Source organism: Ptychodera flava, chromosome 2 (assembly GCF_041260155.1).
Source record: "Ptychodera flava strain L36383 chromosome 2, AS_Pfla_20210202, whole genome shotgun sequence".
NCBI lineage: Eukaryota > Metazoa > Hemichordata > Enteropneusta > Ptychoderidae > Ptychodera > Ptychodera flava.
This window is the reverse complement of record NC_091929.1, coordinates 11424240-11441828: the sequence shown is the minus strand read 5'-3', so window position 1 is coordinate 11441828 and position 17589 is coordinate 11424240. Positions and strand designations below refer to the sequence as shown.

At 37.2% G+C, this 17589-nt stretch overlaps 1 protein-coding gene across 1 annotated transcript; it reads right to left on the bottom strand.

Moving 5' to 3' along the window:
* Positions 1-2850: 2850 nt before the first annotated feature.
* On the bottom strand, positions 2851-7205 carry LOC139148968 (uncharacterized). The gene is made up of 4 exons (XM_070720446.1): positions 7017-7205; positions 5616-5730; positions 3973-4670; positions 2851-3165 (listed from the first exon to the last, which is right to left on the bottom strand). The coding sequence occupies exons 1-4, from the start codon at positions 7065-7067 to the stop codon at positions 2851-2853; spliced, it is 1179 nt and encodes a 392-aa protein (XP_070576547.1). The 5' UTR covers positions 7068-7205.
* Positions 7206-17589: the final 10384 nt, after the last annotated feature.

Here is a 17589-nt window from a genome sequence, read left to right as displayed (position 1 = left end):
ACAACAGTGATTTAAATATATATACGCGCCGGGCGATCATGAAAATCGTTTTATTTTTCAACGGATTTTAGTCTGACGTGGAAGTAAAGCATTTGATTGTCATTTGTTGTATGTGAAACCCTGAGAGAAGCATGTAATAAAAACACTGCAGACAATTTGGAGAGAATTTGGCCTCCTGGCGTCGGGCAAATCGTCTCCTACCATCGGGCACATACATCTAGTCCCTTGTTTTTTGGACTATAATATATTTTGATTGGGCTATAATATATATGCCTTGTAAGTACAATGTTCGAACTTTTGTGATATCACTCTGTATACATACATTGTGTTATCTTTCGTGACCCTAGAGATTTATTGTTGAACCACATGCAGAATTCGACGACGCGACATCGAAATTGTTCAACCAGACGTACGTCAAGAATGTAATCTAATGAAATCTAATCTAGACCAGTTGTTATTATTCACAATACCCTCTTTGCGGATGAAGTAGTCGCCATATTTAACCTGTTCACCTCAAATTCTCTATAGACAGGTCAACGATAACCATTGATAAAAATAATGTGGAGGAGAAAATATGTGCTCCTATCCGAAGACTTTAAAGTTGACCGAAAAAGTGAAAAATATCATCTTTGTTTATGAAATTATATTTCAACTAATGATAAAACACATGCAAGACTAAACATTTCAATGCATACTACACACCCTTCTCTTTCAGTTGGCTTCTTTGATAGTGGTATGGTCCAGGCTGTTCTATGATACTCCCACCAAAATTTAAACACTGCACACTTATTTTGTTACATTTTTATACGCATTGTCAGCGGACCTGTCCATATTGTCATCAGCATCCGCTGTTGGATTAAATGCCATCACCCCTTCCATACACTTTGCTTTGGTCATTTGGCGAAACTTATGCTTCTCAGTCTCCTTGCACAGTCGTACCATTCATACTGAGGTGCTATACTTGTGGCAAACTTTTATTGATGATATACACAATCTATAGATTTCACATCTGGACGGGGGTTGTATCAGGTCATACACTCCATCGCACCTCAGTCACGCCAAAGATGCCCTACCATTCCGGCATAAGAGCTTAACAATATGCTGGGACCAAAGTACGGAGGTGAAAGGATCACAGTGTTCGGTGACATAATAAATGGTTCCGTTCCCCTCAGTACAATGAGTGTTGTGTCACAGGTTTGACCGGGTCATTTAAGCCACTGCTTTGAACAAATTATCAGTTGTGACGAAAAATATGCGTGTTTCGAATATATCATCAAACAAACAACAAAAATTGCAGTTTTTCACACAAAAAACAACAAACACAGAGGGTTGAATTTTAAGTCAATTTAAACGCAATTCGCATAATGTCAGTCACATCAAAACCAAGTACTCCTTAATGTAACCAAGTCTTGCCCTAAGTAGGTAGACGTCTATTTTGTCGTCAAACTCGCCTTGTATCCACGACGGTATCATTATAATATTAGCTCTTCAAAGATCTGTACATGTCACGACTAACTGATCGATTATACCGTATACTGGTTATAATTTAATTGTAACAATGTATAACGTCCTATACGGTTATCTTAAGGTGGTTGGAAAGACTAGAGCGTCAGTTATAAATTTCAACAAAACTATTAAATATAAAAAGTAGTCAACATTCTCTGTGGAATAAAAAAACTAGACATTTGGGCACAAAGGCATTGCAGAGTTATAGCCTGTTAAAACTTCTGACAAATAAGAAGAAGTTGGGGAGTCCTTAGTGTATTAACTATGGTAGAGGTCCCCTAGCTTTTAATAAAAGTTTGAAAAGGAAAGTCATTATTTGCTGTTTTTCAGGAAAGTTTGACAAGGCGGTGCTGGCATTCAGAGTGAGTGACTGCTATTGTAAATGCATTTTTAGATTCTTTGAGTGTCAAAGAGGTGTCAAACGTGAGATTAACCAAAAAAACTGCTCTATGACTTCAAAAGAGGGGTGCAAATATGGCTTGTTTTCAACATTTTTGACAGAATAACAGTTTTCCTACATAATTGTATACCAATTTAATCCAACTTTAAAATGAGATATGAACATGGAATTTTTACAGCCTATTAACAAGGTTACAGATAAGATTTGTACGGCACAATTTTCCTATATTTGAAGTACTTTTGAAAAATCACATTTTGAAATTTGAAAGAATTTTTAATAATTTTTTGATATATAACCCATGTAAAATCATAAAAACAATTTTATTGACAAATCCTGCCGTACAAATCTTACAATAAATAGTGTCAACATGTTTATAACTAATTTGGTAATATTAATACTATCCAATTATTATTAAATTCAAATATGTAAACAAAAATATGAAAAATTAAATTTTAATATTTACTGGTGTCATATTTCAAAATCATGGCTGCAAATATACAATTTTTATATTCTTTGGAGAAAATATTAACTAAGGGAGTTATCCTGAAATTTGAACTAAATATCTTGATTCTAACACTTGAAACTTGACATTAACTCTGAGAAAAGAATTGGTGCAAAAATAGCCTGTCCAACACCTTAAATAATTTTGCCATATAACTTAAAAAATCGGTACAAGCAGCCATGCACACAAATGTCAAAGTGACCACTGATTTACTGAAAATGCACCAGTATAGTGATTTTACCAAAAAAACTTTTAAAAAACAATACATTGACTGCTGCTTGGACATTTATTGCAAACTTTTAAACAGTATGGATGTCTTGCAAATAATGGTTTGCATATTATTTCACCTCGAAATCTACTACAATAGTTTGTCTGAAATCCTGTATTTAAAAATCATGTATAATGCTGTCTATTACAGTGCAGACCCGGATTCTAGGCTAACTTATACCGTGTAAGAGCCGTCCTGTACGACCGCCCACCCTATCTCAGGTCTCAGTGCCAATGTCCTCTTGTCTTGTGAAACTGCCATGAATCCCCCAATGAACTGCATATTAAAGGGTTGTACCAAGTATTCCCAAACAATTGGCACCTTGGACAGGCCGGATGTGAAGGTGTCGGCGTTGAAACCACACCGCAATCCCGGAACGGACCATCGACGTAGGTATCCACTCTCTACAACGTCCCTAGGATATTCAAGATATGGAAACAGAGTGGTGATCCATCCTGACACATAGGGTCCACCAGGTTCATTTTGTAACTGTAGAATGGAAATGAGGCTTTATTTAAAAAGTAAAAGGGGTCACATGTATAAAGTTAGAAAATACAGGAGAAATGTTGTCTTGTAAAGTGACACAATGAGAGACCTATCACTGTAAAAACAATTTTCTAGCCAGACAATTTGTTGTTGACTGTAAACGAGATCATATGTGTAATTTCATGAAGCGCCGAAACAAACAATCAATACATCTTCAATTTTCAAATTGTAGTCGTGGAAATGTCCATCAGTATGTATAATCAGTAGGTAGGGTAGGGTTGGGTTGGGTAGGTAGGTAGGAAGGTATATAGCTAGATAGGTAGGTAGGTAGGTAGGTAGGTAGGTACTAGGTAGGTAGGTAGGTAGGAAGGTATATAGCTAGATAGGTAGGTAGGTAGGTAGGTAGGTAGGTACTAGGTAGTCAGGTTTGTTTATAAGTAAACACTTTCCTCATCACATACCGTATATTCTTTAATATACGTAAAATCGTGATCAACATATTATACCTTCTTATCAGGAACATGACAATATTTTGTAAAATAATAGTGAAACCTTTGAAAAAAATTGAAAAATTGCTGTTTAACGGCCAAAAATCAAGTGCATCTGTGGTTCCTATACATATGTATGATGTGCACAATATATCAGTGTTTTGAGCTAACTGAACGTTTCAAAAAAGCAGGTAGAAATATCCAAATGTGTACAGAGGTGGAAATATCCACATCTTGAATCTAAACGCAAGATTGGCATGTTCATAATATAATAAGAAAATGGGTTTGACTAACTAGAATTCTTTTAGTCAGTGGTACTCACTTTGTAAATATTGGACCAGAATTTCCTATCTATTTTCCCGCTTGAAGCACTAACAAACTGATCCAGAATTGGCAGCAATTCTTCAGTCCATTGTTTTAGATCATACTGCTCCAGTTGTTCTGCCTTCCGTCTGACAGCTGCCCAGTCTTCCTTCGCACCTTCCAGTGTAATGGACGGAATGCCGCACTGGCACGTCAGACTGCATTTAGTAAATGACCGCACAGCATCCATTAAGGCAATACTGCATACTGCTTTTTCCTTTAAGCCAGTTGTGCTGAAATTCGGAGTGATCAAATCACACGTTCTCTTTCCTATTTTCTCTTTTACACGCTGTGAAATTTCATCAATTACATCAAGCCATGAATTGTCTGCAAAGTCTTTTACAAAATCATCTCTTCTGACTTTTATCTGACACGTATCCCTTTGCTGTCCCGAATTCTGGTTTATATGGATCGCCAAACCTTGCGTAATACACAGCCATATCATATCCGGACTCAAAACTAATGGATAGTGTTTATCATAGGCCAGGTGCACAGCTTGTATCAAGGCATGCAGAGTGTCAGTGCTGATTATATTGGCATAACTATGAAAACAGCTTTCAATCTTGCCTTTGATTCTGGTTGTGATGATTTGCCTATGTGATGTGGATTGTAGCGCTGCACGGCATGGGGTAACACTGGCCACGGCGAATCTTACACCTGTAATTGTAATAGATTGGAATTCCATAAGCATTGCCTCGTGCATGGAGGAGATTGGCTTTGGACGAAAACTCACATTTAATAACATGATGGACGCGGAAGTAAAGTCGGCATACACAGTCAAAAAATTGCCGTACACATGCTACGACAGTTGGACACCCTATTTGCCTTTTAATAAATAATTATTATAAAATGTCACTTCATGTTTCTGTTTCCGAGTAATACAAATTCGGGGACTTTATATAACATTCCTCATTAAAACTCTTTCTTTAAGAGCTTGAAATATTATTGTGTTGCCTAGAATGCTTAAACATGAACAAATTGCGCTATTCATTCATTCAGTGACAGACTTTGAGATTGCGAGAGGGCTAGATGGGCAACGTACTAATAGATAGGTCTGTTTGTACGATGTTGTAGGAAAATGCTCCTTTTATTTAGGGGAGTATTCGCCCCGTAGACAAATATTCTGATCTATCACTTGTGGGGGCTTGTTTTGAAGATTTTGAAATAAGCAAAATTTTCAGCTGCTTAGTTTAGTGAAAATTGGGAATTTTATTTTTCCCCTTAGAGTTAATACAGCGATGGCGGCCATTTTGAATTTTAAATGTTGGTAAATACCGGGTAATTTGTTTCTCGTGTACAAAACTTTGCACGGTGACCCCTGATTTTAATCTTGCTGTTCAAAGAGAATGGTTGAAAGTTTTGTGGAGGAAAGTGTCAGCAAAATCTAAGACTCCACAGTACTTTGACTTCGTCGTTTGAGTGTATGTGTGGCTGTATGTGTGTAGGGGACTTTTCAGTAACACCGATATTAAAAGTATGGACATTACATTTCAAACGGGTGCTGGAAATCATTTCTGCAATCATCTACCTTCTCTCCTAGGTCTCATTGAACATCGCTGTGATTGTTCAATTATGGTAACCTTCATGTAATGACATTCTCACCTGCACGGTTTGGTTTACTTTGCTCTGTCACTCTAATCAGTTGCTTCTCTTCTTCTCTTCTGCATGTACTTGAAGTAGCCTCTTTTTCTTCACGTCCCCGTTTCCGCATCTCTTGCTACAAGTACAAGCATTGACTTAATAGCGAGAAAGTTAGCAAGAGAAACCGTTCATACGGGATGCACCGTCGGTTTACCAAACAATCAATTTCACTGACAATGACGAGGGGTGAAATGTTTAACAAATGGTAGTCAAATATGGTATCAACATAATGCCAATGAGTCACTTCCTGTCGACCATTACACTTTAGCAGTTGATACGAAACACAATGAAATACAAATATGAGGAAATATAAGGAATTGTATCCACGGTAGCGTAATGATTTCCATTGTACGAAAAAGCGAGCAATTTGTGGCCCACGGGGTGTTGTTTGATGACATCAAATGTACACATGTCATCACCACAGTGCTGCAGATAATTTATCAATGCTCCATAGATGTTTCTCGAAATGTTAAATTGCATGTGGCATAGCATGGCATGGCATGGCATTGCAGCGTTTATCAACAAACTTTGAAAAAAAATAATGAATGTCATATCACAACTCTGAAGAAAAGAACATGAAGCGAGAAACACTCCTTGGCTCGGAAAAGATATTTCACATTTAAATGCTGAAAAATAATTGACTAGTATGTTTCGGCTGTGGTATTCAATTCACGAATTTCGACATGAAAAAATACGACTTAAATGCATGCACCCCATTGGATCACATCTCAAAACAAACTACGAGACTATTTTTCTTACTGTACCAGATTTAAGTGAAATATTTTATTTATTTTTGAGTATTTGAAGACTGAAGAAATTCGCGGCCATTTTATCGAATCACACAATAAATTCAAATGCATATAATTGACTGTAGTAAGGCATATCTGTGTGATGGCGACAGGCGTGAAAAATACATTAACGTACAACGAAACAATTCGACATGAATATTTATAGCATACTTTCTTATCTTTGTCGGTTTCTTTCTCTTTAATATAATGACATGTTTAAAGACCACATTTTATTATCAGATTTATTTGACAGTAAATGTATTTAAGTAATAAAAATTGTCTGTGAACGTGACAAAAATGGTTCAGTGGCAGTTATACTCCGTATAGCACGATGTTAATTTTATCGCTACTTTCGCGTGTTTGCGAGTTCTCGATTCCTGCCACTATCTCAGTTTCGACAACTCACGCATAATCAAACGAAACAGAAAAAATCCATTAAATTGCAATGTGCACAGGATTACCGGCATGGATCAATATAGACGTCTGGCACAAAGCCAAAGAAATAAATCTACCTCATACTCAGATCCCTAGCATGCCGGTAAAAACCAACGGTAGACTAAGAACTCGAACTTACCCGCTTTTCTTTGTCTTCGTCTGTTGGCGACAAAGTTGTTTGCTTCCGCATTGCCAAGGTCAATGTCAGATGAAGTCTCAAGACATGGAGGAGATTGAGAGATCATGTAACCAGTATGAATTTGTCCAGGACAAGTGGAGCCGCTGATCAAGACCCCTTTGTCAGTGTCTTGCTAAAATGTAAAGAGGGTATCAGCTCTGATAAAAGTATGTAAAGAAGAAGGTGTATTTCATTCATGTGACATGTGTCAATGGAGGGATATTTTATTAAGGTAGTACGAGCCTAGAAACTAAAAGACTTGAACTTTTCCTCAAACTTAAACACTCAACCGTACTCCTACAAAATCAAGAATGAAAATAGTCATATTGCAAAGTCTGGTACTCAAGAATAAATTACCTAACATATATCGATATTTGAAATTTAAAGTGGACGCCATTCGTGAATTAAATCTATGGGGATGCTAAAATTTTCGATTTTCGCAAAACTAGGAGTCGACAATTGTTTTTAGTCCAAGAGCTTCAAGAAGAGTCCCGACAAGCTATAGACCAGAAAAGTATTGTAAAAATTTGAGTCCAGATAGCTGTCCTCCAGGCAAATTCTCCCTTAAGGGCATGTTGTGAGTTTGAGATATGTAAACTTAGGGGCGGATCGCGCTCAAAGTATTATGACCTGACGTGTCAAAGCTCGCCGGTTTTTGACGTACGTCTGAGCTCTGAACTCACGCCGTTATCACAAATGTACTTTGCACTGCGGTATTTATAAACATAGTGCCCTTTGTATTTTCCTCGTACACATTGCACGTGAGAGATATTTTGTAGTCAGTATATACTAGTACCAACTATTCTTTTGGTACCGCCATTCTTGACTGACTGTTGCTCGTTAACACGTATGGCCGGTCGTTTCGTGCTCAACCGAAAGTTTCGGTGTCCAGCCGATAGTGAACAGCTTTGTAGCGATCGATGTGCCACCCTGGTGTCCAAACCTACATACTACTACGTACACTGCAAATATATTGCGATTTGTTAAATTGAAGCAGACGAATTTCTGGAATTCAAGTCTGTAGCGAGCAGGCGGTTTGACATTAAAACATGAGTTTGTTTGATTGAAGTGGCAAACTTGTAAACCATATGTAAGAAACGAAAACGGTATCAAGGCAAGTATATGTAACGCTGTCAGTCATATTTGATCTGAACAACAGCACGCTTAGCTGCGTGGGCGATGAAGCTGGTCTTGCTGTTAATGAGGCAAAGCTGTAGTTATCTGACAGATTTTTGCGAGGCATTTTGTAAAGTCAATTAATACACAAACATAATTAGCACCGAATGCAAGACGCCCCCTTGAATCTTGTACCTGATTGGTAGATCCCAGGCAGTGAATGTGAGAGGGCGTCTGTCGGACCCAATTCAGATCCACGGAGGTCACATCTGCGCCCATTGTGTTTCTTTCGTTTGTTCTGCCACTTTTAGGGGTTACAACTTTACACAATATTTCTGCTTCAGATTGTAAAAGAAAATGTTATAAAAGTTGTTTGATCTGTTTGTAACCATTTTATCTAGCCTTAAAACTATCTACTGTTGATTGACCAATCAGAGTGCTCAATTCAGGGTGTTTTATCTACTCATAAAGCCTTGGTCACCAAATTCCAGAAACGAATGACAGCGCCGTAGTAAAGTACTGTCCAATCAAAAGTGAACATGTCATATTCTGTAGACATCTGGTACGTTTTAATATTCAAATTTGGCAACACAGTGGAAACCAGCTGCAACACAAAATCTGCTGTGCCCTAGGGCATTTATATAATGTGCCCTAGGGCATTTATAGGATGTTCCATTACATTGGAAGGCTATTTCACAAATAAAAGTTTTAATTCATATCCTAAACATGTTACATTGACAAAGGGGATGGTTGACGTAAACACATTGAAAACGAAAATATATCAGTTAGGGGCGATAGTTTTTAAGTCGGATAAAACCCTCGTCCTCGGGCTCTTCTGGTATATAAAGTCCAACCCTACGATAAAATGTCTCGGCCTGCGGCCTCGACATTTTATCGTTGGGTTGGACTTTATATACCAGAAGAGCCCTCGTACTCGGGCTTTATCCTATACTAGGCTCTTCTTTCTGCAACAACGTTATGTAGTTTTTTTCTTTTTCAATAACACCCTCGTGTAAGTGCGAATGGAGATATGACTTTTAACTTGTGTCGCAGTTCGAAATAAGTGGATAAATAGATAGATAGATAAATAAATAAACAAACATATGATAAAATAAACAAACATATGATAAACAGATAAATAAATTAATAATTTAACATATAAATAATCTAACGGCATGGCTGACTAGCCAACGAATGTTCTTAGCAAAATGTAACAATCTACGGGTTTGCTGTGTGCTGCTGATTTGCTTCAACTTCCGAAATCTACAAGACTTCGTCGAGGTTCAACTCAAACCGTATGAACAACACTAGAAGAAAGATGACATGCGTTTTTGACTTTTCAGTTGGCAATTGGACAAGATAGAAAGGTTCGTAAAAGGTACACGTAAAAAAGTATACTTATTTCAAACACGATGCACTGTATGCCCCCGTCACTGAAAATATCTACGGTTTTGGGAGAGATATTTGGAGTCTCAAACTTTTCCAATAAATTCTATTATGATTTTCCACTTGCTAGGGCTCACTTTAAGAAACATTGTCACCATCTTAGTTTTTCGAAAATCATAGATTTAACTTAGAGATTAGGGGCATTTTCAATTTCAAATATTATCTGGTAATTTGTTTTTTCCTGCCAAATTTTGCACGGTGGCTCCTGATTTTTATTCTTATTTGTAAAGAGAATGATTAAAAGTTTTGTTGCGGAAGGTTTGAGCAAGAGTTGAAGTGTTTTACTTTCATACGAGGTGTGTGCTGCCTTAACTCGACTTTTTAACCTATTGATCAATATCTATATGCTTTAAACTTAACAAAACTTGATGCATTATGCACATACTGAAGAAGATCATCACTAATGACGTCATCCCCACAACCCTGATCCTAATTAGTGACAGGCCGCAACAAGCAAGTGGTCCTCATTAGTTGTAGGCATATTAGAGTATTTACATACGCCATTTATCTGTACACGAAATAAGCAATGCTCTACCACACATAATAATCCTACATCTTCAAAACAAGGTAAGTCCGTGCACCTCTATTGAAAGGCAAACCTCACGAAATGTACCAAACAGAGCAAACACTAATGAATGACTCAAATGATTTGGCCCTGAAAAGTCATCAACATTTTAAGAAAAGGTGAAGCATGACATATCGTAGGAGGGCATCTTAAGAAAAATGTGTCGATTGTGTCTACAGTTTGACAATCTATAAGTACCATGCTGATTATTGTAGAGTTTATAGGTCAACGAATCAATCTAAAGTGGCTGCTAATTCTGCTCCTTTCACATTAACAAGGACTTCTTGAACAGCCTTTCGTTTAGCATACCTTCTCGAATTAGGCATTTGGACAGTTATAATGCACAGTGTTTTTCACGGTACAAGTAATTAGGTACAGCTCTGAGAGGTTTTAATACTGGACAGAAATCATACAATAGGTTTGAAATCACGGTAAAGATCTCAACTATCTCGGCGAAGTTTATTCGCATGAAACATGTCAACTCATAAATAGAAAATCTGTGTGTACTCTTATAGTGAATATGTTGATTTGAATATAAGTTTATGAAAAATGAAGTTTTGTTCGCCTTTTTTCGCTCAAGTATTTTAGAAGGGTTGTGATATTTCCTACATGCTTTTTTGGGGGTCACCATTTTGGGAGCAACGATTAGAAATCAAGGAGAAAGGGGTTATTTGTCACTTTTGGCATTGTTTTCAAAATACGGTTAAATTTAAGAATAAATTATGAATCTTAATCTCGTTCCTTTAACTCAAGACAAAATGAACATTAACACCATAAATGGAGACGATCATAACTACAGTAATATCATCATAATGTCAGACAAATGTTGAAAGGTCTTGCTGTCATTTTAACTCCATTCTTGTACGAAATACATAATATGACACAACAAATGACCAGTCTTGGCTTGATAAACTATACATGTACAATGATTTTAATGGCTTGACCTTATAATGATTTAACCAAGCATGGGGTCTGATTAACAGCAACTTTCAATCACAAATATAATGGGTCTATATTATTACCAAAACTCATTTTGATACCGCTGCTCTGGTGCCAACTTCCTGACATGTATTAAATAGACAGCTTTCAAAGGATAGCTGTAGTTTTATTTTAGCCTTCCACATTTTGTACAGAAATTCAAGTCTTTAGCTTTGTAATGCTATGACTTTCCAGCCATCATATCGAGTCTCAGTTTCATTTAAGGTAGAATGCATCTTCGAGACGGTATTTTGACTCTCAATTTTTTACAATGCTTTTCTTATCTGCCACGTGGGGGGGGGGAGGGGTATTGAGCAGCTCATGGTGTTCGAAAAAAATCAATTGTACAGTCTTAATTTATGAAAATCGAAAATTTTTAGTTTTCTTTACAGTTAACAAAGGGTTGGTTGCAATTTTTTATTTCACATATCGGTAAATCTTGTGTAATTTGTTTCTCCGTTAAAAAATTGGCACGGTGACCCCATTTTTATTCTTGATTTTGAAAGAGAATGGTTTAAAGATTCCTTGGTCGACTTGAATGTGCTTTCTTAGCGTTGTATCGGCTCTCCTTACTTGTAATCAATAAATGCAAATGGGAATTACGATTGGGTAAAATGCTAAATTGATGTTGATTTTCTTGAATGCTAATTGCGACGTGAATGACGCAACCTCTACATGTACAAAGATAACACTGCACTGCGGTGGACTTCGCACTCAAGCCTTCAAACAAGTCAAAAGACTGTCCACTTTGTCTTACTGTATGACTAAGTTCTACGTTGATCCAGCTTAGATGAATAGCCTGTAGACTTTAACAGTTTGTACTTTATCCTTTGACTTAGTGAGTAGTGTTATTTTTTTAAATCATTTTATTTCTAAGGCAAACTGCTGAGTTCACGGTTTTTTCACGTTTTACTGTGCAAAAAATGACCAAAAATTACGGTGGCCCAAAACTACCTGTTCTCCGCATTCAAAGTCTGCGTCGCATTCAATTGTTTTTCTCTCACATATGTCTCCGCATTCAAAGTCTGCGTCGCATTCAATTGTTTTTCTCTCACATATGTCTCCGCATTCAAAGTCTGCGTCGCAATCAAATGTTTTTCTCTCACATAAGCTTATGTCTCCGCATTCAAAGTCTGCGTCGCAATCAAATGTTTTTCTCTCACATATGTCTCCGCATTCAAAGTCTGCGTCGCATTCAATTGTTTTTCTCTCACGTATGTCTCCGCATTCAAAGTCTGCATCGCAATCAAATGTTTTTCTCTCACATAAGCTTATGTCTCCGCATTCAAAGTCTGCGTCGCAATCAAATGTTTTTCTCTCACATATGTCTCCGCATTCAAAGTCTGCCTCGCAATCAAATGTTTTTCTCTCACATATGTCTCCGCATTCAAAGTCTGCGTCGCAATCAAATGTTTTTCTCTCACATATGTCTCCGCATTCCAAGTCTGCGTCGCATTCAATTGTTTTTCTCTCACATATGTCTCCGAGGTATGCCTCAGTGTACGTTATTCCGCGAAGCATAATTTCTATCGAACAGCGCTCTCAGACGGTCGCTATTGACAACGACGAACATTGTATCAAGTTATTTTCAATAGATTATCGATCGAAAATTTGTTTGGACGCCGCTTGTGCCAGGCGCTCGTGTGTTGAGGTCACGTCATAAACATTTCCACAATAACCCATATATTGACTTATACACTTAAATATCAACATTGAAGGTATCCGTTGGTAAGATCGCCATTTTATTGAGGGCAAGAGCAAAAATTCAGCGATCGGAAAAATAAAATAGAAAACTTGTTTTAGTTGCATTTTATTTTTCCGATCGCTGAATTTTTGCTCTTGCCCTCAATAAAATGGCGATCTTACAGCGTTTGCATATGCAGAATCAGGGTCTAATATTGACCCATTTTAATCGGTTAGCGTCTCTTAAATTATACAGACCAAATACCAGTCAGGTTGTTGTAATTTATACCAAATTTTGGCGAATATTAACTATGAAAATCCCAGTAAACTGCAAGAATAACACAGAACAGAGGCGAACGGGCGTAGAGTCTCCACTGTAATCGTGCAGTGAACGTTATCAATCGATATCCTTTTGTCCGAAATTGATACATTGTTGTCTCGCTCACTCGCGTGTAGTCCCCCGTTCACAATGGCGCCAAACTACGCCGAGGTGCGCCAAAATGTGCCGAAACGTACGTAAAAGTATCACCAAAACTAAAAAAATTGTCGTCGATTTAATTTCAGTACAGGAAACCAACGGATACCTTCAATGTTGATATTTAAGTGTATAAGTCAATATGTTATTGTGGAAATGTTTATGACGTGACCTCAACACACGAGCGCCCGGCACAAGCGGCGTCCAAACAAATTTTCGATCGATAATCTATTGAAAATAACTTGATACAATGTTCGTCGTTGTCAATAGCGACCGTCTGAGAGCGCTGTTCGATAGAAATTATGCTTCGCGGAATAACGTACACTGAGGCATACCTCGGAGACATATGTGAGAGAAAAACAATTGAATGCGACGCAGACTTGGAATGCGGAGACATATGTGAGAGAAAAACATTTGATTGCGACGCAGACTTTGAATGCGGAGACATATGTGAGAGAAAAACATTTGATTGCGACGCAGACTTTGAATGCGGAGACATATGTGAGAGAAAAACATTTGATTGCCACGCAGACTTTGAATGCGGAGACATAAGCTTATGTGAGAGAAAAACATTTGATTGCGACGCAGACTTTGAATGCGGAGACATATGTGAGAGAAAAACATTTGATTGCGACGCAGACTTTGAATGCGGAGACATAAGCTTATGTGAGAGAAAAACATTTGATTGCGACGCAGACTTTGAATGCGGAGACATATGTGAGAGAAAAACAATTGAATGCGACGCAGACTTTGAATGCGGAGACATATGTGAGAGAAAAACATTTGATTGCGACGCAGACTTTGAATGCGGAGACATAAGCTTATGTGAGAGAAAAACATTTGATTGCGACGCAGACTTTGAATGCGGAGACATATGTGAGAGAAAAACAATTGAATGCGACGCATGCAGACTTTGAATGCGGAGACATATGTGAGAGAAAAACAATTGAATGCGACGCAGACTTTGAATGCGGAGAACAGGTAGTTTTGGGCCACCGTAAAAAATGTTTAAGGCTTTCATTTTCTAGGACCGAATCACCTTAATACACACGAATTTGGGACCATTTTACAAATACAGTGATTTAGGAGTGACACTAGATATAAAGTCAACTTTTAAAGCACATGTCATTCCATTATAACCGATGGTTGAAGATTACTGGCATATCCCGGATTCGGTAAAAGGTTGGCTGTGCTTCTCATTGTTAACAAAACTTTTGTCAGAACGAATCTAGTGCGTTGAAATGTATCGATAAAGTGTATTCTGATAAGTGAAAAGCTGTTCAGCATAAATTTATGAAATATTTGCCCCAAGATTCATAACTCCGATTTGATGAGTATTCGCACAATGGTTTGTGTGTAAATTTTAAGTAACCAATACTGAAGGGGGCGCTGCACCCAACACAGCGTATTTTGCTCAAAATCACTTTTTTTGCAAATATTCATTCACTTTTAACTAATTTGTTGACCCAAGAATAAAAAATTGTTTGGGTTGACTTTTGAGCTTGTAAAGCAGTCATAAGCTACATCATAAATAAGTGTTATATGCGAATGTATGTAAATTTCAGTATTTCAATAAACTTTAACTCCCCTCTGGCTAGGTTAAATTTTCTGAAATTTTCACATTATGTCCTTCAAATAACAAAAAAACACTTTTTTTGTTTGGCAATGAAGTTCTTACATTATGTATCAGAGGCATTTTGATTTTCCTAGTAATGTTTTAATCACTTTTTGGAGTGTCATGTTAGAATGAGCATAAATAATGCAAAATAAAATAGTCTTTATTTCTACATATACTCTTCTTTCAAGTGAAATATTGAATTAGTACAGTTTTTTATTTAATTTTTTTTTTGCGTTGTTCTACTGGTGTTGATTTGAATACGCCTGACCTCCTTTGCGGACACTGTTTCAATTTTGGCAGAGTTTATTTATTTATGGTCACTTGATATTACCGCAAGACGATAGTTCACCTAGCATGTACCTGACAGTGTTGGCGACTGCGACTTTAGACAATATTTCTGGTCCCCGTATTGCCAACGGTTGAAAGCATACTATTATTGTAATATGCGTGATATTTTGTCCCCGTCGAAGTTTCTGTCAGTAACTGTCATGCTGTCATTTTCGTGCTCATAAAAATATATCTCTTTGACTTGTTTTCGTGAGCGTGTGTATATCTGGCTGTGTTTGTGTGTGTTTGTGGGGGGATTTTCAATATCGTATCAGTTACATCTAACAAAACTTTTCACAAGGACCAATACGAGTATTTTTCTCAATTTCAGACCTGTGAGTTACAAGGATACTAAAAGTATGGATATTATATTTCAAATGTTTGCTGGAAATCATTTCTGCGATCATCAACCTTCTTTTCAAGGTCTTGTTTAACATCACTGTGATTGTTCAATTATGGTAACCTTGATGTAATGACATTCACACCTGCAAGCTCTGGTTTACGTCTCTCTTTCACTCTAATCAGGTGTTTTTCTTATTCTATTCTACTTGAAGAAGTCTCTCTTTCTCCAGAGCCCCGTTTCCGCATCTCTTGTTATAAGGACAAGCATTGACTTAATAGCGAGAAAACTATTGGCATAGTACAAGACATACCGCTCACGCGCGATGATCATGAGGGATTAGAAAGATGGTAGCATATTGTCAATGACTAAGATCATGTCGACGATTAATTACACAGTAGTAGTTGGAAACACAATGACACACAAATATACGGAAATATAAAGAATTGTATCCACAGTAGAGAGGTGTTGCTTTTGGCAAGAATATTTCGTTAATATGATATACTTCGTATGAAAAAGCAAACAATGTTGTGGCCCAAGGGTTATTGTTTGATCTTACTAAATGTACACATGTAAGTGGAGATAAATTATTAAAGCTGCGTGATACCTTTCTCGAAATGTTAAATTGCTGGTGGCATGGCATGGCATTGTAGCATGTATAAATTCAATCAACCAACTTTGAAAAAAAATCATGAATGTCATATCACAACTCTGAAGAGAAGAACAGGAGGCGAGAAACACTCCTCGGTTCGGAAAACATATTTCACATTTAATTGCTGAAAAATAAATGACTGTATTTCGACAGGGGTTTTCAATTCATGAACTTCGATATGAAAAAAATGACTTATAAAACGTTCGTACCCATTGGATCATATCTCAAAACGAACTACGTAGTTATTTTCTTTAGTGCGGCAGACTGTGAAATATTTTACCCCTTATTGAGTATTTGAAGACTAAGGAAATTGGCAGCCATTTTATCGAACCATACAACACATTCAGATGCATGCATTCAAATGTCTGTAGTGAACTACATCGATCCCGCTCAAAGTATTATGACCAAACTTGTCAAAACTCGCCGGTTTTTGACGTACTTCTGAGGTTTAAACTCAAGCCGTTATCGTGAATGTACTTTGCACTGTCACGGTGGTATTTTATAAACATGGCGCCCATTATATATTCCTAGCTCAGATTGCACATATATAAAACAGATATTTTGTAGTCATTGTGTGCCAACTAGCCTTTTTCTACCACCATTCTTGACTAACAATCGCTCATTAACACGTGTGGCCGGCAATTTCATGCTCCACCAAAGATTTGTGTCCAACAGGTGCACCCCGAGCCCGCTTTAAGTGAACAGTTAGTCCGTTGGCTTGGGGCCACCATGCACCCCCTAAACCTACTACATGGTTATTTTTTGTTCTTGAGGCTCTGTTTTTGATTTGCATGCACCGCGAAAAAATGGGCAGGGGTAGGGGGTACTATATCCTTCCCTAAATTAAGTAACCTAGCATGAAATATCACAAGCCCTACATTTTTGGAAAGCTCAAATACTGTTCTTTATGAGAAACACCAACTTTAGCAAAATAAATTTGTGCACATGGAATAAAACAACTTTAAAATTAACTGCTTTGATAATTTTGAATTTTTTTACCAAAATACCATGTTACAATTGTGATTTACATTTTATGAAGCAAAATTTTGACAACTTTTTGTTTTTACATTATTTATTCCTACATATTTAATAAGGAAAAAAGTGTTAACATTAGATATTTAACAATGTAGTACTTCTATGGAGTCAATTTTGAATTTTGTATCGGTATGGGGTGCGCTAAAGCTAGGGGTAGGCGGTACAACATTCTTTCCTTGATGTGATAAGCTGGTTTAAAATGCCATATACTTTATCGTGTTAGAAAGCTTGGATACAGGTCTTTCTAAAATGCATAAGTTTATAGTAAAAGAAGTCATATGATTGCATGACTTTAAATA